At 35.7% G+C, this 21,639-nt stretch overlaps 3 protein-coding genes across 5 annotated transcripts; 1 reads left to right on the forward strand and 2 right to left on the reverse strand.

The window, feature by feature from the left end:
* Positions 1 to 4,653: 4,653 nt before the first annotated feature.
* LOC126607733 (hypersensitive-induced response protein 2) lies at positions 4,654 to 9,400 on the reverse strand. Of its 3 annotated transcripts, none has more exons than XM_050275460.1 (6): positions 9,210 to 9,400; positions 6,873 to 7,061; positions 6,547 to 6,667; positions 6,064 to 6,155; positions 5,884 to 5,980; positions 4,654 to 5,280 (listed from the first exon to the last, which is right to left on the reverse strand). In XM_050275460.1, the coding sequence occupies exons 2-6, from the start codon at positions 7,059 to 7,061 to the stop codon at positions 4,919 to 4,921; spliced, it is 861 nt and encodes a 286-aa protein (XP_050131417.1). In that variant the 5' UTR covers positions 9,210 to 9,400; the 3' UTR covers positions 4,654 to 4,918. The 3 variants fall into 3 exon arrangements, with proteins under 3 accessions (XP_050131417.1, XP_050131418.1, XP_050131416.1); XM_050275461.1 differs by having other exon boundaries at positions 6,873 to 7,064; positions 9,168 to 9,400; XM_050275459.1 differs by having other exon boundaries at positions 6,873 to 7,064; positions 9,210 to 9,398.
* Positions 9,401 to 14,327: 4,927 nt separating this feature from the next.
* Positions 14,328 to 17,017, forward strand: LOC126607451 (uncharacterized). The gene is made up of 7 exons (XM_050275031.1): positions 14,328 to 14,720; positions 14,871 to 15,020; positions 15,286 to 15,501; positions 15,607 to 15,728; positions 15,924 to 16,087; positions 16,328 to 16,482; positions 16,576 to 17,017. The coding sequence occupies exons 1-7, from the start codon at positions 14,466 to 14,468 to the stop codon at positions 16,672 to 16,674; spliced, it is 1,161 nt and encodes a 386-aa protein (XP_050130988.1). The 5' UTR covers positions 14,328 to 14,465; the 3' UTR covers positions 16,675 to 17,017.
* Positions 17,018 to 17,248: 231 nt separating this feature from the next.
* LOC126607449 (serine/threonine-protein kinase PBL34-like) lies at positions 17,249 to 21,311 on the reverse strand. Its single transcript, XM_050275030.1, has 6 exons — positions 20,651 to 21,311; positions 19,018 to 19,352; positions 18,770 to 18,905; positions 18,531 to 18,667; positions 18,330 to 18,453; positions 17,249 to 18,036 (listed from the first exon to the last, which is right to left on the reverse strand). Exons 1-6 carry the CDS (start codon positions 20,868 to 20,870, stop codon positions 17,513 to 17,515), a joined length of 1,476 nt encoding a protein of 491 aa, XP_050130987.1. The 5' UTR covers positions 20,871 to 21,311; the 3' UTR covers positions 17,249 to 17,512.
* Between the last annotated feature and the right edge of the window lie 328 nt (positions 21,312 to 21,639).

Consider the following 21,639-nt stretch of genomic DNA (forward strand, 5'->3'; position numbering starts at 1 on the left):
TCACCCAGGGGAGTGGATCTTGTAAGCCTTATATATATATTCTCATCTTGACCTAACACGAGACATTTTGGGAGCTCACTGGCTTCGGGTTCCATAGAAACTCTGAATTTAAGCAAGTTCGCACGAAAGCAATCACATGATGGGTGACCCCCTGGGAAATTCTCGTGTGAGTTCCCATAAACAAAACCATGAAGGCGTGGTCGATGCCCAAAGCGAACAATATCGTGCTACGGTGGAGTCGAGCCCGGATATGATGGGGGCCCGGGCCAGGATGTGACACGTCCGGCCTCCGGGCGATGAGTGGTTGACACATATGGGTTTGTGACGTTGAGTAGAATGTTTTCGTACATTCAAACCTTCCGTTTGAGCAAACTATGGGGGTTTTTCCTAACTTTTTTTCGTATATGTGTTATTTAATTAATTATCATTAGTTGTTTTGCATATAAGGAAAACTTACCCTGAGGACGTACGAGGACAAGTGAGGCTAGGGGGTTACGATCCATGGACGTATCAGCGAGTGGGCATTTTGTTTTTGTATATTATATATAAAGTTTTATAGTTTTCATAAATGCTTTTAGATTGATTTTACCCCTATATGCCATGATTTATTTAATTTTAAAAATGTTGTTATGACGATGAGATTTATCTGTTATCATGGCATGTTCATACATGTTATATTTGCTCATCATACATGCTTGCATTGGTGTAGTACTTGCCCCAAGCAAGGGCCAGTTTTTCACGTGTATGTGCACATCGGACCATACGTTCACCTTGGATCCAAGTAGGTGTCAATCCTGTTATACAGGTTGCATTAGGCAACTCTGACTCATATGTGCCGCACTTAGCACCAGTATTCACGTGATTGTAGTACTAGAGCATATATATATATTGATTACACCCAGTCTTGTTCATGTCTGAAACTATTTGCATAAACTCGTGTGTTAGCGTAGATTGATGAACACTTAATTTTATTATGCTACTGTAAGATATTGTGATTTGGCGTATTTCTAGATTTATTGTTGATTTACATTTGATTTCATACTTATACGTAGTATGATTTTCTGGAAATTATACATGTTTTACAACGAGGGGTTAGTATGTTCAGAAAATAAATGGATTTTATAAACTTTTGTTTTTGCCCACTCACCCTTATGTTTTTTGCCCCTCCAGGTTCTAGTTAGCTGATTTACTCTGTGGCATACGAGGAATATCCAGCGGTTCTGACGTATCCTTGTTTAAGTGTATGAATTTATCCCGTTGTATATTAAGTACTTAACTAATTTCGACTGCACTATATGTCATATATGCTTTGAATATTTGTATTCTATGGGTTCTACCCATTACTGCGCGCTCACTTTATTAGTTTAAATAAGTTATAGTTTCGGTTTTAATTTAGGGAAGTGTTATTGACGCACTAAAAATCTCATTCTACACTCCTCATAATTGTATTTTTCTTTCCCAATATAGAAAGTTTGAAGTGTAGAATGAGATTTTTGGAGTGCTAATAACAATTTCCTTAATTTATTCACATTTTTACATCACTTATACTTTTGGTTATATCACCTTCGAGTGACAGCCAGCATGCCTTAACTCTGATAAGAGCGTGTCAATTATTCTTATATCAAAGAAAGATTTTAGCTAATATGGTCAAAACAGTTTATCTGTGCTTCGCCTAAAATTCGAACACCTTTTTTTACTATCGCTTGTATTGTTAAATTTAAAAAATGACTAGACTACTTTGAAAAAAGAGAATAAAATTCTTCAAAGTTTTTTATTTTACACCACGTGATTTTATTTGTTTATTATTTTTGAATTGTCTTTTAAAACAAAAGAGTTGACACAATTCTAAATAAAGGACGAATTTAGGGGAATGTATTTAATTGGGATTTTAAAGAATTTTAATTCTTTAATGAATCTAGGAGTATTCAATCAAGATTTTAATTGATTCTCTTAAATTTAAGGTGTATTCAATTAGAATTTTAAGATAGTTTATTAAAATCCTTATAAATTCAGGTGTATTCAGTTAAGACTTTAAATAAGTTTACAACATTTCAGGTGTATTCAATTAAAAATTGATTTTAAAGAATTTGATAAAGTTGAGAAATTAAAAGGAATTTAAGAGATTTCATATCCACAAATCTCACATCTCTCTATGAGATTTCGAATGAATTGAATAAAAAAAAATATATGAAATATTTACAAATCAATTAAACTCCATAAAAATTCATGTATTTATAAATCCATTAAAATCTCTCAAATTTTCAATTGAACACACTAATCTGCATAACTCAAATCTAGGGACTAAGTTGATAATTTTTCTATTTCAGATACCATTTTGATTGAACGGTCAAATTTCATGGACCAATCATCATAATGATTGAACGGTCAAATCATTATTGCAATTTTTGGTGGTGTGGCGATTATTCCACACCACAAAAAATTGCAATAAAATTAAATAGCAGACAAATTTAAATAAGCAGGGTAGGGTGGGCGATTATACCGTTCCACGTAAAATTTGCAGTAAAATTAGATATGTAGTTCAAGATAGGCGATGATATTGCACCGTCTTGGATTGCATAAATAAACACTGGGTTATTAGTCAAGAGCTACACTAAACAAGAAATCAAAGATATAAGTAACTATTATGTTAAGAACTAAAAGCAGGCATGATGCGAATAATTATTCACGAGGGTATATCCAACAAGTGAGGCAGAGGAAAAAGAAGAACAATAAAATCTTTAAAGGAAACATTTTTTTTCTTTCGGCGAAGAGCAATGAGAAATGTTTTAGGGTTAGATAGTCGTGCTGATAACATGTTATAAATAGGCAAAAATTAGAGAGATAACCTTTGCTAGGGACCAAAGTGAGGTTGTTGCAAAATATTACACTAATATAAAATGATTGCAGATAAGAGAGAAATAGGAGGATACTAAAAATATTATAGCTTTCTTTCTTCTCTTGTTTTTTTTGTTATTGTTGAACACTAGTAATGCTCTATTTATAGAGCAAATATCTTGGAAACAAACAAATTACATTATTAATCATATGAAAAGTTTATTGTATGCATGTGGGCATACATACGGCTAAATAGCCAAAATGGTCCCTGAGATTTGCATAACTCATCACTTTGGTTCCTAACATTTCAAATCGATAAAAGTGGTCACTGAGATTGTCCACTATCCATCATTTTGGTCATTCCGTTAAATGTCTCGGAGCTCTTGGCTGGAAGTTTGGACAATTTTCAAAGCTTCGTAACTCAATCGTTTCTTAACCAAATTCGACTCATAATATATCAAAATGAAGATAGGAAAGTGTAGAATAATATTATACCTATTTAGAATCCCAATGGCTGCCAGATATAGCCGGAAAATAGCCTCAAAGTTGACTGATCCAAAGCAAAACTGGAAAACTTGCCGAAAACTGGGTAAACTTTAAACGTTTATAACTTTTTCAATACTCAACGAAATCAAGTGATTCAAAAATGAAAATCATACTTCTTGATGAGACGAATAGAATGGTATCTTTTTTTTTTTTATGGCTAACTCTGTGTGATTTGGCCGCAAAATGGCTTGAAAGTGGCTGTCTTGGTCTCAAGTTAGCCACTTTTGAGCTGTTTTCCGGCCAAACCACAGTGATTTAGCGATTGAAAAATGTACCATTCTCTTCATCTCGTTGAGAAGTATGATTTTCATTTTTGAATCACTTGATTTCGTTGAGTATTGAAGAAGTTATGAACGTTTAAAGTTTACCTAGTTTCTAGCGAGTTTTCCAGTTTTCTCTCGAACCAATCAACTTTGAGGCTATTTTCCAGCCATCTCCGTCATCTATTGGGCTTCCAAATAGGTATAATCTTATTCTACACTTTCCTATCTTCATTTTGATATATTATGGGTCGAATGTGGTTAAGAAACAATTGAGTTACGAAATTTTGAAAATTGCCCAAACTTCCAACCAAGAGCTTCGGGACACTTAACGGAGTTTTTAACGGAAGGACAAAAATGATAAATGGTGGACAATCTCAAGAACCACTTTTATCGATTTGAAATGTTAGGGACCAAAGTGTTGAGTTATGCAAATAAAATTTCCCTTTTTTATTTTACACACGTGATTTTATTTGTTTATTATTTTTGAATTGTCTTTTAAAAAAAAAAGAGTTGACACAATTCTAAATTAAGGACGAATTTAGGGAACGTATTTAATTGGGATTTTAAAGAATTTAAATTCTTTAATGAATCTAGGAGTATTCAATCAAGATTTTAGGTGATTCTCTTAAAATCAAGATGTATTCAATTAGAATTTTAAGATAATTTATTAAAATCCGTAGAAATTCGGGTGTATTCAGTTAGGATTTTAAAGAAGTTTACAACATTCCAAGTGTATTCAATTAAAAAATGATTTTAAAGAATTTGAAAAAGTTGAGGAATTAGAAGGAATTTAACAGATTTCTTAATATATATTAAGCATCCACAAATCTCACATCTCCCTATGAGATTTCGAATGAATTGAATCAAAATTTTATATGAAATCTTTACAAATCAATTAAACTCCATAAAAATTCATATATTTATAAATTCATTAAAATCTCTCAAAATTCTCAATTCAACACACTAGTCTGCAGAACTCAATTAACGATGAAATTTCATGGACCAATCATCATAAAAACCCTTTCTCTTTTATAATATCAAAAAGACCCTTAAACCACAAATGGAGCAAGATAAATAGTTCGAATTGCTTCTTCGACTATATTATAAAGTCGAAACAACACCCTTGAGTTTCAAAACCAAGATATTAACAAGCACAGAAAATTCACCCTACATATTATATACGTGAGAGTGTCCACACTCTCTTAGATCCTACAGCACACACAAATTCGAGTCTAGCGTAACTGCGCTGGCATTCAGTGCCGCGCCCAAGGGCATTACTCCTGAATCGAACTTCCTTGAAGGAGTCCGTCTCTTATCTGCGACGCAATGTCTCTCACAGCACCTGGTCCGTGTGGGATGAAAACCGAATTGGACTTTGAGGATGCACCAATCTCCTTCATTGTGTCAAAGTACTGGGTCACGAGAACCATGTCCATGACATCCTTGGATGATGTCCCAGGTACGTTCTCAGAGAAGGCCAGCACGCTGTCTCTCAGCCCGTCCACAATGGCCTGGCGCTGCCTTGCTATGCCAAGCCCCGACAGATATTTGGACTCTGCCTCTCCCTCAGCTCGCTTAATCTGTAGTATCTTCTCTGCTTCAGCTTTCTCACTTGCGGCCACCCTCATCCTAGCAGCTATTAGTTAATGAAAAACATGCATATGTTAGTCGTTCTGCAGCTGCTATGGCCAAACAAACTTAATAATTCAAAGAAAAACTTTATTGCAGGTGCACTTGTGTTACTGTCCCACAAAAAGGAATTAAAATTCACAGAGACGCATGAGACATCTCAGTCTCGATACTTTTCATGCTACAGAGGTGCTCAGAGAATCCTTGTGCATCTCAAGAATGGTTACGTCTTTCTGTTTTAGGCACACTGAAGCCGTTTGGATGATAGGAGTCGAAAACCTTATAGATGAAAAACATCCTAACCTTTTAATTACCAGAAAACTGTATCAGTCAAGGATGGCAAGAAATAGAACAGACTTCGAAATCCATGGTCAGTCGAGACAAAAACTACCAAAAAACAACATGGAACTAACAAAATTTGACCTCCAGATGAACCTCGTCCAGGTCATACAAAATGAAACAGGGTTCAATTTTGACTAGCCTTTGGTAAAGTTTCAAAATAAATTAATCTTTACTCGGACAAAGCATGCAACAAAACAAGCCTACTAAAATGTTTTAAACAAAACATTAAATGTCATAAGACCATATGGATTTAAACATATTATTATACCTGCATTAATCTCATTCATCGATCTCTTCACGTGCTCATCTGGTTCGATATCCACAATTAGTGTTTGAACTATCTCAAACCCATAATGTGACATGGCCTGCGTATCCACAATAAATTACTACGAGTGACAGAAGTTTCATAATGAAATCTAAACCAGACAAGGCAGAAACATCTGTGCACCTTTTCAAGTTCTTCTTCCACAGATTTGGCTATATCATTCTTCTGCTCAAAGGTTGAATCTAGGTCCAATTTCGGAACACTTGCCCTAATCACTGAAAGAACAATAGACTTCTGTTAGTTTTATCTGCAAGCTACAATATTGAAGCTAAATTCCTCGCCCCAGGAAAAATGACATAAGAACAAGAATCAGATATACTTTCAAAGCAAAACCTCGAGTGTAAGAAATATTCTGCACCGATATTCAAAACATAGACTTCTTATTTTTCCACCTCTGTTTCCAAGAAATTTTGTGTTTTACTCAAAGAATAACAGTTCATTACTAACAGTTCAAAATCACATTTAAGGAATATTAAATGAAAATCCCACCAGACTTTATACAGAGAACTTATCACAATTGAACTAATAAGCTAGAAGGAAAATAACAACACACATAAACCCACAGATTTATGAAACTAATTATAAATTTCAGTGATAAATACATACCATCAAAGACATAAGATTGGATCTGCCCTCTGGTATTGCTGAGCTTGTAAAAGGCATCAGAAGCCTTCTCAGCCAAAGCTCGGTATTGAATTGAAGCAACCACAGTAACAAAAACATTATCCTGAAGAAATACCAAAGATCAGAATTGGCGGATAGATTTTGAATTCCTAATCAGACTTACATGGCTCTCACACAATAACATATTTTTCCAAATTTGCTACAGTTGTACTAATAGATGCTCCTAGAGTTTGTGTGCGGTGCTTACAGTGTGTGCTTAGAAGGTTAAACAAATCTTCTTGTTGAAAAGGAATGAATATACAACAAACCTTTGTCTTTGTTTCACAACGAACGTCCAATTGCTGCACACGTAAGGAGAGACGACCAGCTACCTGGCTACCAAAACACCAAGGCAAACAGTGACATCCAGGTGCAAGCACATCATCAAACTTCCCAAAAGTTTCCCTGATAGCAACAGTGGACTGGTCCACTTGAATACAACCAAGAGCTTGTCCCATCTTCTGGTTATGACAAGAACAGTAAAATGGTAATCAGATGCTGATTGTCAAGCAGATTTTTAGTGCATATGCAATAAATGCTTAAGAGCTATATAGGCCTAACAGGCAGCCTGTCATAGTCCCAGATGTATATTCCACGTCAAAAAACATAGCTAAAAATCAAAATGTCAACAATAGACAAAAATGCATAGCTTCACCGTTCCATCTTTTCACCAGTAAAACTTACATGATTTTCAATCAAATTTTAAGTGCTAATGTCTTACCAAAGAAATTCAAGTACAAATGTATTGCAATCTTGCAGAAAATTAGATTAAATTAATTAAAGGAAACAAAACTTCAACACATAGGTTAGTTGCATATGCATGATACTTTCTAGAAAGAATTGAAACCTGGGAATTGTTAATAAATTTGTGTGCCTGGGTGTATAAATATATGCACGGATATACACATACTTCCGACAAAAAATAGAGCCAGCAGCCAGGTGGTATCTCAGAAACTCTATAACCAATTCAATTAGAAGCCTAGCAGGAGCGCTCGAGAAAAAGTGTGAATATATTCCAAAAACTTTAGTCTGAAATAACCATGGCATAAAGCCATATGCTATAAAATCTTTGGCCCTAAACTGTGGGGTGACTCTCAGACCATAATGCCACATCAACTAGCAGACCATGAATGAAATGGCTAACAAAGGTGAATGGTAATGTCAACCCAAATTTCAAATAGCAAAACCACAAGCATGAACCTGACCATTTCATTCGACAAAAATCTAGTTAGCGGAGGCCAAAAAGTCTGAGTTGATAAATAAATTTATTTCAAGAAGGATTACAATATCCATTAACAAATTGGAATAATCACTTCACATTTGAATTTTAAATTAATGAGGGTTTATCCTTTATACAAGCAAGGTTTGCTTTCAGAAACAAATATTGACCCTATATACTACTAGATACAAATTTCACCAAGTGCACAACTAACAAACCAAATATGATCAAACTTTGATTCCCGTAGCAATCTGGGAAAACATATAAACTTATAGGATAGAAATCCGAAAAAAAATATATAAACTAAAGGACAACGCAGATAAGCTGCCAAATGGAAATACTGGCTAGCCAGAGCTGGATTGTTACAAGGGGTGTACTATCCACACATCCTTTTTTACTTCTCACGCACCCCTTGTTGATTTCTGTCATTTGATCTTCTTCAATTCATCCGATCCGATGACTAAAAATTAGAAGAGTGTGTAAGAGGTAAAAAGGAGCGTGTGGATAGCATACCCTTGTTACAAATCTAAGCCTCAAAATCAATTTGTATAAAATAACAACCGTATCAAGCTAAAATCGACTGTAGCACGAGTACATATACAATATTTCTACAATTGGTTAACAAAAACTTGATAATCTCGGGTTTACTTTCATTGAGTAACTTCCGTCATTGATTCAAGCCGGTGACGCGTGTGATACGTGTTTCTTCACACACCTCACCGGCTTGACAATAGGCAATATTTATAAAGCATCTTAAATAAGTAAAAGTAAGCTACACCATGAAGTCAAATAGATTAAAGAAAAAAGCCAAAAGAATACAAAAACCAATAAAGTAAACCGTTAAAAGCGACCTCTGCGATTAAACTAACATAAACCAAAGCAAACGAAAGCAAATCGCAAAAGTTGTATCCAACATTCAAAGCGATAAAACTCGGCTTACTAATACACGCAACTCAATCCAAAAATTAACATCAATAATAACATAAAAATAAAATAAAAAGTTCTCGAGCAAATTTACCAAGAATTATGCGATGTCACATCAAATCACACAAGTTTCACTCGGAATTTCAAGTAAAATTAAAATTCCAGACGTTAAACACAGTAAAATCGGGAGCTAGAAGAAGCAGAATCAAGTAAATTCCACAGAAAAAAAATATGAAAATCAGACAATTACAGCAACTAAAACTATGAGAAACGTAAAATCGCGAAAGTTAAGAAATCAAATCCAATCACACGAGTTTAACTGGGAAATTCATCTAAAAGAAAAACTATCCGATTCACACTGTAAATTGCGAGGTAGAAGGAGCAGAAGAAATCAAATTTCGCAGAAAAATCAGAGAATTACATAAAATTTCACAGAGGAATGTAAACTACAGTGAAAATTCACCTCTGAAATGGAAGCGTTTGTCTGCGAAGCTTGAGAAGTAGATATCTATATGGGGGAGTAGGGGAGGAAGTGGAAATTTTGGGCGAGGGGTTTTAATCTTTATCCGCGAGAAGGAAGAAGTTACGGGTCGCTTTCGGGGACAGCTTTGCGCGGAATTTTCCTATGTGCGTGAAATGCAAGTTCTGTGGGCACAGCGCCACCTCCACCTCGGGTATCGCATTACTTCGAAAGTGGTGTGGAAGCCCATCTTTTGGTTATAGAATGTTGAAATGATTCTACGAGTCTTTTCGTTCTTGGAAGAGGTGGATAACCGTGATTTACTACCCGTTTTTTTTTTTTTTTTTTTAATATATATATATATGAGATTACTAGTTTTAGTAATAAGATTAATGTTGATTGGGTTTTTTATATCAACAATGATTCTTTGGTTTTATTCAAGTTTTGCATGCCAGCTAATTAAAGCTTGAATTTTAGTAGAATTTTAATCTAGAGTATGGTCCTTGAATGAGTTTATGATTATTTTTCGTAGATTTTGATCTCACGCGTAAAATTTTCGAGGTACATAAAGAGATTTCGACCTTGTTTCAAAGATAATGTATAAAAATTAAGAGCGTTTTTAGATAGTTAAATGCGCTTAAGACAATATGTGATATAAATGTTCAAATGTTTGTGTTTCATAAAAGCACTTGCAAGTTTTGTGGAAAAAAAAGAAGGTAATTGTGAGTGTCTTTTAAGGAATTCTCGACAATAATTTTCTGGATGCTTTTTGGAAATTCACTTTGATTTTAAAAACTGATTTCTACACTCTATCGTCTCGTTAGCCATCTTAACTTTGTTTCACATGCACACTTTTGTTTATTTGTAATTTTTTAGTTATATAAATTCAAACATAACCAAGGATTAAATAAGAATGTGCATAAGTTATTTCTTTTGCTTTTTATTAAAAATTTCGACATGCTTGTAATAAAAACACTTTGCACAAGTTTTACAAGTAGAATTGTAAATAAATGAGTTGCTAGTTGTAGAATATTATTATAGAAACTTGGGCTTATAATCTTTGACTTCAATAAACTCAAATATAATTAAGGGTTAATAAGGATGTGCATATGACAAATAAATATGCGTGGAAATTATTTCTTTTGCTTTTTATTAAAAATTTCGACATGCTTGTAATAAAAACACTTTCAACGAGTTTGACAAATATGATTAAAAATAAATGAATTGCTAGTTGTAGAATATTGCTATCGTCAGACTTAGCCTTGTCTAAAGTAACAAGAATCCGAACAATTTTGACATCTCCATTTTGGCTTCAGTAAAGGGACACGGGTAAGTAACCATAGACTGGTGGGGAATTTTCTTTCCGAATAAGCATTTTCAAAAGTCTATAAAATTTGTTTTCATACTTTAAGGTCTCTGAAGAAATTGAGTAGTAATCGTCTTAGGAACACACCATTATGTGAGGTTTGAAGAAAAGTCGAAGAAGAGTGGCTTGTCAAAATACATTTTCCAAAAGTAATAATTGTGATAATTGCTTGTGATAATTGCTTGAGTGCAACCATTAATCAACATTATGTGGTTAAGATATAATTGCTTGACCCACTGTGTGGTGTTTATGGTCTACGCGTTGTATCGTTATCCAAAAACGTAAAGGCAAAGATGAGAGAGAAAATATGAAAAACGTTTGCTCTACTATTTCCGAGAAGCTTGCTTTTCTGCGACTTCGTTTTTCTTGTGAACGGGGGTGATTTCATGTTCAATTTGTATGAATATTAAAAAATTTGATATTAAGAGTCTTCAAAATTGTTTCATAAATGATTAAAAGCATAAAATATTTGAAGTATATTTTTTGCTATCCAAAAGTTTATGGTGGAGGAGAGGCCGGGAGGCTACATCATCCTAGAGTCACGGTATATTACAAGTATTTTTGAGATTTATCGTCGGTTCAAAATTGTTTCATAAATGATTAAAAGCATAAAATATTGGAAGTATTTCTTTGCTATCCAAAAGTTTATGGTGGAGGGAAGGCCGGGAGGCTACATCATCCTAGAGTCACGTCAATGTCATATTACAAGTATTTTTGAGATTTATAGTTGGGTCGTAGTCTCTTTTTTGGTTTTTTTACGTATTGACGGCATGGAATTCAAACTTAGGCGTCTACCAAAAAACAATATTTTCCGACTTAACCAGATAAAATTGTAATAGAATATTAGGTTTTGAATTGTTGTGTTATTCTTCTCTCAAGGAGGCAATATATATGCAAATTACATAATTGACTAGGGTTACAAAGAATTCCCGAACTCACACCAACACAACCAACCCTCATTATCAAATTGGAAGCATTTTTAACTCGTAAAAGTGCTTTATGAAGATGTACAAGTTAAATGCTTATTCATGAAGTACTTTCAAATACTTTTTTCTAAAAAATATTTTTTTTGTAATTTTTTTAAACACCAAAATTTTTATAATAATAATAATAATAATAAATTAACATAAATACTTTCTAAAAAAGTAACTTGAAATAGGCCTAAGTTATAACCCATTTTAACCTACATGAGTAAGCAGACTCATTACAAAAGTTACTTTGTAAATATTCAATAGTTTCACAAAATACTTGCGATATTTCTTTTCACTTGTAAGAGAGAAATTTTAGTTTCGAATTTGTATGTAGTAAGTTCAATATCAACTTACTTTTAAGAACCCTAATATAAATACACCTTTGTACATAAAATGCTAGTGAAAGTAATTGGCCATGCCCATTCTTCAAATGGGTAGTTCAAATGAAAATTTCTTTTATTTCTTTTTCATATATTTTTTTTGGGTTAATTGAGGGTGATTTGAAAATTTGATGGGCCAATTCATCAGTTTGTCCAAGGTTCAAATCCTGGTAGCCCATTCTCACACAGTCGCATCGCACCTTTAGCATGGTTCAGTTCAAAGCCTGGTAGCCGACCACCAATAATTAGCTTGCTTCGCATCTTTGAAATGACTGAAAGTATTTTTGATGAAAATGTTTTTAGAACCAATTATTAGTAAAGATGCAAATAAATTTTGGAAAAACACTTAAAGTACTTCATAGAAAAAGCACATAACTGGTGCTTCTTGCAAAAAAACATTTTAAGTGCTTTTGAAACCCAATAATATTTTATCTAAAAGCGCTTTCAGTCATTTTAAAAACACATCCAAGTGAGCCTTTGTCTTCTCATCCAATCACGTTTGTAAGGTACCATTTGTTATGTTGGATGAGACAGATCACAGTGGGATGAAACACGCTCGTTTCACGTTTGGTGCGCCAATGACAGTGGAACGCGCTGTCCTACGAAACGAAATTTGGTTAAATTTCTATCCCACCCTTGTGGAACACAAAAGCATAAAATTTTAAGACAAAAATACTCCTTATCTTTTTCAATATTTACACCATCCAAATCATAAAACAAATCCTAATCCATCTTCTCTGCCGCTGCCTTTCTTTTCCCATATCCTTCCTCAAATGATTATGCTAGAAATAACAAAATAATAATAATATCACAAAAATATCTTCTTCTTCTTCTTCTTTTCTTTTTAAAATGAGACAACTGGTGGCAAGTCACGATTATCCACCTCTTTCGGGGCCCGGGAAGACTCACAGAGGCATTTCAGCCTTCCTTTGACCACAAATCTAGCTCCCACACCATCAGTGACAAAAATATATTTTTAGCGAGGAGGAATATTTCAATATATTGAAAACACGGTCTGATACGTCAAATGTTATAACAAAACTAGTTGAATTTTTCTTTTAAGTATTCAACCACTCGTATTATGACAGTTAATGTACCAGACAGTGCTTCTGACATACAAAAAAACCTCTTCATATCTCTAATAGAGATTGAATTCACATGTGTTGATGGATATTAACTCTATAGGAAAAGGGATATAAATATGATATAAAAAAAATAAGTTAGGGGCAGAATTGTTCATATTTTATAGTCAACCTTTCAATGTTAAGGATGTTATTAACTTCTTCTCTTAAAATAAAAAATGTTCTTAACCATGTTTTGTTACACGTATTATTAAATGACCAAATATTTTTTATTTCAAATTTGGATGATATTTTTTTATAAGAGATCTGTCTTTATTTATTTTGTATTTAGATGATTTTTCTACTACATGTGATACTATATTTTAAAGAAGGAAATTGGCCACACAATAGATAAGTCACTACTTAGATACCCAACTCACACACAAATATAATATGCAGTCATTTTTTATTGAGTCAAACCTAAAATAAATGCTGTAATTTTTTTTTAACAAACGATATTATCTATACTAAGCGAGAGGAGGGTATGCTTAGCTTCACAATGAGGTAGTAATAATGTAATTCAAACTCGTATTTTACAAGAGTCGAACTTAAGATCTCTCACTTATAGGTGAAGAGGAATACCATTAGACCATCTCCAACTCCAACCCTTGGGCTAAAACCTAAAATTTTTGACCCATAAAATTTAGGTTTTAGACAAGAAACAACTTTTATACTCAAACCCTTCTGGCCAGCTTGAGATTATTAAAGAATAAATTTAGACTAATTTTTTCTTTTAAAAGTAATTTAAAAAAAAAATTATGTACACTATCATAATTTAATTTTATGAACATTTTAATCTAAAAATATTTAAATTCCAATAAATATTGAAAAATCACTAAATTTGGATGAATTTTGAGTTAAATAAAAATTTTAATTATTTTAGCAGCTAGATTTAAATTTGGGCCGTTAAATCTTTTTTTTTACTATTAGATTTGATTATATTTAATTTCAGCGATTGGATTCAATAAATATTGGAAGACATGCCAATGTGGGTGGGATCCCGCTGGTGGTGCCCACACCATTTTTTGGGCTAAATCATGAGGGAAATTTGACTTTTGTTTGACTTTTAGCTTTTTGTCCACACATTTAACATGAGTTGGGTTGAATTGAGGGAATAAAACCTAAAAAATAGCATTTAGCCCAAAATTAAGTTTGATCTTACCATAATACTAAGTGACGGATTTAAATAATTTTTAAAACTTAACAAATAAACCGTTGGCATCGTTGAAACACATTATTGGATAATCTTAAGAAAGAGGCACTTAAATAATTGATTGTGTGGATTAAAATTCCAGGCGGAGGGTGGTGGAGAGCGAGCGGAGCAAACGCAACTTATTTCCAAACAGAGAAGAAGCAAAACAAGAAGAAACAAGAAAAAAAAATAATAATAATTCCAGAGAGAGAAAGCAGACGACGAACGTATGAGACTGTCCAGAATGATCTCCTCCGTTACCTCCTCCTCATCCGCCATTAACAGAACCTCATCAACCCTTTACTCTCTCACTCCTCTCCAACCAAACGTTAATCCCATCACCATCACCCGGAGGAATTTCATCTCCCTCACCGAATCATCATCCTTTCCCCTCAGACATTCAATCTCCATGAACAAGCAATATGTCTCTACGCTTTCCAGCTCCAGATCAGACAACGGAACATCCCTTGATCCTCCTTCCCAGGTTCGATTCTCATCTGTTGTTAATTTTCAATGTTTTTATCCAACTCGTCGTCCGTGAGAGTCGATCCTGAGACCTTTCGGCTGAGAGAGAGGAACTCCGCTAGACGGTAGTGCGTATTTGCTATTTAGATTAATTGATCATGTTTTGCAGGGAGCCGAATCATTTTTCAGGGCAGTGTTGGCAAGCATGGAGGCTGTCTACTTAAGCAGAAACCCAACTGCAAAAGCAATCTTGGAGCTTGTTGGGTCGGCTTCCGATGAACAAATTTACTATGACCATTTCGCATTCAGGACTTTTGGGGTAATTGAATTCCGTTCCCTTGGCTCAATGAATTGTTATCAAAAAGTTTTTATTCGTGTTTTCGTTTAGACATTAAACTCTGTATGTGATGAAATTGATGATATGCGTTCATTTTTGTTGACAAAATCGATGTTCCAAAGAATCTAAACTACGAGGATATTTCCGTGGCTAACTGACTTAATTCACATCTGCTATATTCGTTAGTTTTAAATTGATCTTGTTAGCATTGGTGCTGAAGTTTGTTTTAATTGGGAACAATAAATAGGTGAATGGTTATGGCATTGATTCCATGGCCAAAATTTTCCTGGATTTTGGGTACACGCCCCAGGAGGAATTGAGATTCCCAGCTAAAAAATTGAGAGCATTGTGGTTTTCTCCCCCCAGTGTTCCCATTCCTCATGGCGGCAGTGGTGTGAATGGGCCTCTGCCGAGAGTTTTCATATCCGAGCTTCTTGTAGATCAGATGAGTCCCCAAACTCAGGTATATATATCAATATATGTTCCTCCGTTCATGGAAAATAGATAACATGTTGTGTTCATATGGTTCCTGTTTCGCATATAGTGAGACTGTTGTTTCAACATTCAGGATATAATAAAAAAGTACACTGAAATATCTGGTTCTGGAAATAAACATGCTGCTCTAGCAAGTGCTCTCGGATCTTTAACGTGGGAGAAGCCGTTACATTCTGAATTCCAACAATTGGCTAGGTACTTGATTTTCATTCTGTTCTTGTGTCAATATCCATGTCTTACTATTTGCGTAAGCAAAATTTCGTATCTGCCAGGGAGGTTGGGTTTGAATATTGTAGCAGCCCTGAAGTTTAACAATGTGAACATTGCATTTCCTGGCATCATATTGTTATATCTCGATCTTTATAAGGCCTGTATCTTATGGATATGTAGGGAAAGCGAATATGCTGCCTGGACGCTTGTCAATGGGTATGCACTGAACCATGCCACCATCTCCACTCATCAGCTGAAATCGCACTTGAGAGATATTAAAAGCCTCAACCAGTTCATTGAGAAGAATGGTTTCAAGTTGAATTCTGAAGGGGGAATTCTTAAAGGTTTGTTCCATGATTTTTAGCACAACAAAATGTCTTGGAAATGATCTTGTGGTGTTTTTGTACACGATTGATGCTTCTTTGCGATATGAAAAGGGAGACATTATTGGCATTTCGAAACTGAGTTTAGTGAAATTTCACAAAACATCTTTTATTGCATATATGACTCAATGCTGTTATGACCAAATTGCGTGTTCAATTCCGGAGATTATGATGTAATGACTTTAATTTTTGCATTAACAGTGAGCCCCGATGGCCTTCTTCAGCAAAGTTCAACAGTCGCAGATTCAATCCATTTCCAATTTGCGGATGGTGTAACTGAATCAGTCCCCTGCTCCTACATCGAGTTTGCTGAACGCCTGGTTCTGCCTCAATACAGCAATCTGCCCCTTGACGAGGTGACCATACTTCCGTTTCTTTGTATTTTCGGGTTTTCAAGTTTCTTTTAGTGTTGTACAGTTATGAACAATTTGAACTACAAACTTGCACAGGTTAAAGAGCATCACAGGCGAGACGGATTTGAGGTTGGAAATGCCGACAAGATCTTCGAGAGCACATCAAAGGAGCAGCTGACCAGGAAGGCTGCATGAAACAACAGTCATCCTTTATAACGACGATGCGGATTCCACCATCGGAGAACGACCTGCCAAAGAAGAAAAGGAACACAAAACAAAACCTCTCATGGATTAAGCATGGATTTAGGACATTTAGCAAAGTGGTCTTCCAGGCTGAGACGTTACTAAATTACAAATGCGCTACACCATGAGAGAGGTTTGAGCATGTACATGTTTATTTCACAGAAATAGTAAAAGAAGGCAGGTTTTATGCGTTTACTTCAGACGCAAATAATTCTCTTTGGAAATGTAGTCCCAAAAACATAAAAATACTCTAATCTACAGGTAGAGAATTTGGCTACCGCTGATTATATTATAACACGTGAAATAATAGCTTTTAGCGATCACACTCAGTCAGACATCTCACACTCAATGAGCCAAGTCCAAAAGGTATGGCCATGTAGACGAGCGATGTTAGGAGACGGGAATTTGTACATAAAAATATTGAATCTGGAGGTAATGTTCTTAACGACTTGAGCTGCAAGTTTTGCAAACCCGTTGTGGGAACGTACTCATTGAGCCAAAAGACTTGTATGAAAAAGATGACAGATTAAAGGGAGGCAATAGTTATGGTCTTTCCAACCAGAAATGGCATAACACATTTTTGCTCAAAGAAGCTTCACCTGCCCTTACATTCTAAAACATAACATCAAAGCAAACATGAATCTCTGCTGCTTTTCCAGTTGGTCCAAGAACAAATGCTTTAACCGAAAATTACATCTGTACGGATCGAGGAAGCGAAAAAAGGGGGAAAAAGAAGAAAATGATTGCTCACAGGAGGTGGGAAATGATACAGACAGCTGCCAACCCTATCTTACGGTTTGACATTAGGTTTTGGCGATGGATGGGGATATTGATGGTGATATGGAGAAGCATGGGTACCATTTGGTATCGAAAGGCTCCTCTGCTGATGATGCCCGTTCCTCGTCAGCAATCCTCCTTGTGGTCTGACGCCGTTTCTGGTATTTGGGCTGGAACCGACACGGTCACCTTGCATTGTCTGGAAATAATATGATGAGCTTGCCATATCCTTGAGGGCTGGCAGGGGCTTTAAGGCTTCCACAACTTCACTCATTAGGGGCCTGGCTTTTGGATCTCGACTAAGGCAGTGGGCAGCTAGTTGTGCGGCTTTTTGGACACCTTTTATCGAAAAGTGGCCTTCAAGCCGAGGGTCTATCAACCGGTAGAATCTTCTTCTTTCTCCTAGATGTGGCCGTGCCCATTCCACAAGGTTATGTTCGCCATTGGGTCGGTTTTTGTCCATGGATCTTCTGCCGGTCAGCATCTCGAGTAAAACCACGCCAAAACTATATACATCACTCCTGGATGTAAGATGTCCTGCAACAAAATACAAGTGAATATACTCAGACTTCAACAAAGTATCGAGAATCTTTACGTGTATCAAAAACATAATGTCCAAGAGGATGAGCATTAATTGCACCCACCATCTTAGACCTAGCTCATGTGTAACACTCAACACCAGATAACGCATATAGCTTCTACATGCTCAAGACATGAAGTTTGAGAAGTTAAAGTACGCAAACTAGTGAAGCGGATGGAAATTACAAGAAAAACGAAGAGATGGCCATCTTAACTAATTATATTTGAGAGACATACTATCAATTCCTTACCAGTCATTACATATTCAGGAGCTGCATAACCATAAGTTCCCATCACACGGGTGGAGACATGAGTTTTATCACCCTCGGGACCATCTTTGGCAAGTCCGAAGTCAGACAGCTTGGCATTATAATCCTGAAATGGCACTTTATTAGATAGATGAATGATATTAAGGGGAAGTATGTGAGTTAGCCAAAGCTCTAAGCACATACGGCGTCCAATAAAATGTTGGAGGTTTTAAAGTCACGATAGATCACAGGTCTTTCTGCTTCCTCGTGGAGAAAAGCAAGGCCTTTTGCAGCACCTAATGCAATCTTCATTCGAATAGACCATGGAAGAGGCAACGACCCTGCACATAGCAGATATTGTCAAAGAATGCCAAATAATACTCGTAATTGGCTAATTGGGTGCACTGAATGAAAATTAGATTTTCAAAAAGGCAGTTACTTACTCCTAAATAGATGGTTCTCCAAGCTCCCTCGAGGCATGAACTCATACACTAGCAGCCTTTGATCATCTTCAATGCAGTATCCTACAAGTTTAACTAAGTTTGGATGGACAAGGTCACCAAGATAATTTACTTCAGCCTGCCACATAGAAAGCGAAACAAAAATCAATAATTGAATAAAAGATAGGCAGAGAACACCAAATATTTAGTAGTGCTAAAGTTACAAAAAAAAAATAAGGACAGATCCAAACCAGCCATTCTTTATGACCCTGAAGTCCATCATGGTTAAGAGTTTTAACGGCAACAGTAAGACCTGTGCCAGGTTTTACTGGAGCAGTTCCATTTTCTTCTATCCACCCCTTGAACACACAACCAAAACCACCTTCACCAAGAAGACTTTCAGGTCTGAAATTTCTTGTTGCCCATTTAAGATCAATAAATGTGAATTTTCGCAACCGTGAAGCAACTTTAAGTTCCTCTTCAAGTTTGGAAGTGGATGCATTACTTTCTGTATTACTAGTGGTTGATGAAGAGACTACAGTAGCTGTTGGTTGGTCCCTGCTCGTATCATTTATAGATTTAGTTTCTGCACACACCAAAAGAGAAACCAATACATTAGACTACTGATACAAATTAAAAAACATGGTTTCTTAATAGTACTAAGTTGAAAACATGTTCCCAGTAAGCAAATTAAGTTTAAAGCATACAAAGGATTTGATGTAAGAACTTATTCTTGAAGACAAGTACACATAACCGATGAATTGCACAAAAAGATATACCAGATTAATGTCAAATGGAAGTGCTCTATCATATGAGTTAGTAGCGTTGAATAGGAAATTAGAAGACCAGCTAAATTAGACACCATAACGACAGCCATCTGACATATGCCATGTATCTTATAAACTTAGTTTATATCTAGAATTACTATGTACTCAACTCAAAAACCACTCTTCCAAACCCAGGAAATTTTTGCTAAAGCCATAAATTCTATCCTCCAATAGCACACACCCCTTATGGCTTCATTTCCCATACCATAATGATACACCCTCACCGCTGCTACCAAAATTTCATCCGCATGCCCAACCATCTCCTTGCCAATTCCTTAATTATCAACCTCACTGTCCTAAATCACAACAGACTGAGCTTCCTAGTTGGTGATTAGTTTTCATTTCCTTCCATACAAGACAGCCCTAGTTTGTTGGTTGACAATCCTCAGAAGAAACAGATAAGTTTTATACAAAGCATCCAACAAACTAAAAGAAAGTGAAAATTACAGGGTAGTACATTATCAGAATACACAAGCCTTCATCTTTTTAATAAGGCAGAACATACTTCAAGTTTCCGCAAATGTGTCTTATGTATTCATTTAGTCATACAGTCTGGAATTAAGATATTGTTTTCCCGCTATAGGAGACAGCAAAGAGGAGGGATTACTCTTGTTCTCAAAACCAAACTCACATGTTTCTGTGGAATGTTTCTTTGAGGACCAAGAGAGGATTTTTCAGCCACCAATGAGGCTATTCTCGTATGAGAAAGAAAAAAGAGCTCAATTGGGTTTCATCTCTAAAACCCCCCCTCCAAAACTCAAAATTTACCCCCGTCACTGCAGGTATACTCTTCACAAGTTCTGGGAATTATCATGCTTTGATTAAAATCTACCAAGAGCAAAGCTCTTCGGCTTGACCAAAGTAGTATAATGCAGCTAACTTATGGGAGGCTAAATTTGCTTATGCTATGATTAACAAAGTAAGAACTCTACAGATTACACAACACAAGCTCAAACAGAAACAACAGAACAATCCCCAAAAGCAATCAATCTCATCAAACATACTTGAAGCATATGAGCTTGTAAAAAAGGTAATTCCAAGAGAAGCAGAAAGTTACCACCACAGTGAGTATTACTGGTCCCACTGATTGAGCTATCAACTTTGGATCTTGAAGAAATGCAGCTCCCAAAGTACCTCAGCCTAACCCAACACCCACTCCCCTCCTCCTCCACGTCATCATCATCATCCCCATCAGCTTTCTGCTTCTTCTTCCTCCTCACCTTCGATTTGCAGATGTCCCAGGCCTCCACTTTACCATCCTCAGCTTTCAAACCCATTTCTCACAAACCCTAAAACGATCAAATCCAGATACCATCAAACACCCAAACCCACCACCTTCCCACCCCCGCAGAACCACCCAGAACCGCCTCTATCCGCCGTCGACACAACCCATACGAAAAACCCACCAAAATCCCTGAAATTTCCGAACTTTACAAAAACCCGACTGAATTTAGAGGAAAAAAAAGACGACCCGGCTGAAAAAACAGATAGATCACGCGGAAAGCAGATCAAATTCGACGAACCCTTGAAGCGAAATCAATCAGCTCGTGGGGAAAAAGAAAAAAAAAAACCCAAGAGGGAAGTGTCCTATTTATCAGATAGGAACAGCCAAATTTTCAGTTTTAACCCAGAAATGTCTGCAGAAATCTCAGAAAATGGACTCCCACAAGCTAACAGTTTAAAGTTTGGTGAAAAAAATAAATATTTGTTTTTTTGGGACCAAAATAAATAATAATTAGCCAAAATATCGAATTATCGGATTCTCTCTCCTCAATTTTTTTTTAACTATTTTGAATGGAACCGAAAACTAGAAAAAAGCAAATCAAGCTGCCCGGAAAAAAGGGCAGCTGATGTGGCATGCCCGGGCTACCCGTTCTGTAAGGCTAGGAAAAAAAGGTATTTGGATCATCTTCAGAGGGTCTAAATCCTCTTGACCAAGCAATACCGATCGTTTGATCATAATTTAATGACTACAAATAAAAGGATCCTTTAAAAATTATAATAATTATAACCGTTAGATTTTGATTCCAACAATCCGTGTTACTT

The sequence above is a fragment of the Malus sylvestris genome, chromosome 16 (genome assembly GCF_916048215.2).
Source record: "Malus sylvestris chromosome 16, drMalSylv7.2, whole genome shotgun sequence".
NCBI lineage: Eukaryota > Viridiplantae > Streptophyta > Magnoliopsida > Rosales > Rosaceae > Malus > Malus sylvestris.

What these genes read in the sequence shown, in the direction of transcription:
- LOC126607733 (XM_050275460.1), bottom strand. Translation starts at nt 7,061, where the DNA reads ATGGGACAAGCTCTTGGTTGTATTCAAGTGGACCAGTCCACTGTTGCT. An exon ending in GTTGTGAAACAAAGACAAAG is followed by an intron (nt 6,668 to 6,872) that starts GTTTGTTGTATA and finishes GTATTTCTTCAG; the next exon opens with GATAATGTTTTTGTTACTGT. An exon ending in CCAATCTTATGTCTTTGATG is followed by an intron (nt 6,156 to 6,546) that starts GTATGTATTTAT and finishes TTGTTCTTTCAG; the next exon opens with TGATTAGGGCAAGTGTTCCG.
- LOC126607451 (XM_050275031.1), top strand. Translation starts at nt 14,466, where the DNA reads ATGAGACTGTCCAGAATGATCTCCTCCGTTACCTCCTCCTCATCCGCC. An exon ending in TCGCATTCAGGACTTTTGGG is followed by an intron (nt 15,021 to 15,285) that starts GTAATTGAATTC and finishes AACAATAAATAG; the next exon opens with GTGAATGGTTATGGCATTGA. An exon ending in TGAAGGGGGAATTCTTAAAG is followed by an intron (nt 16,088 to 16,327) that starts GTTTGTTCCATG and finishes TTGCATTAACAG; the next exon opens with TGAGCCCCGATGGCCTTCTT.
- LOC126607449 (XM_050275030.1), bottom strand. Translation starts at nt 20,870, where the DNA reads ATGGGTTTGAAAGCTGAGGATGGTAAAGTGGAGGCCTGGGACATCTGC. An exon ending in AGGGTCATAAAGAATGGCTG is followed by an intron (nt 18,906 to 19,017) that starts GTTTGGATCTGT and finishes TCTATGTGGCAG; the next exon opens with GCTGAAGTAAATTATCTTGG. An exon ending in CCAACATTTTATTGGACGCC is followed by an intron (nt 18,454 to 18,530) that starts GTATGTGCTTAG and finishes GTGCCATTTCAG; the next exon opens with GATTATAATGCCAAGCTGTC.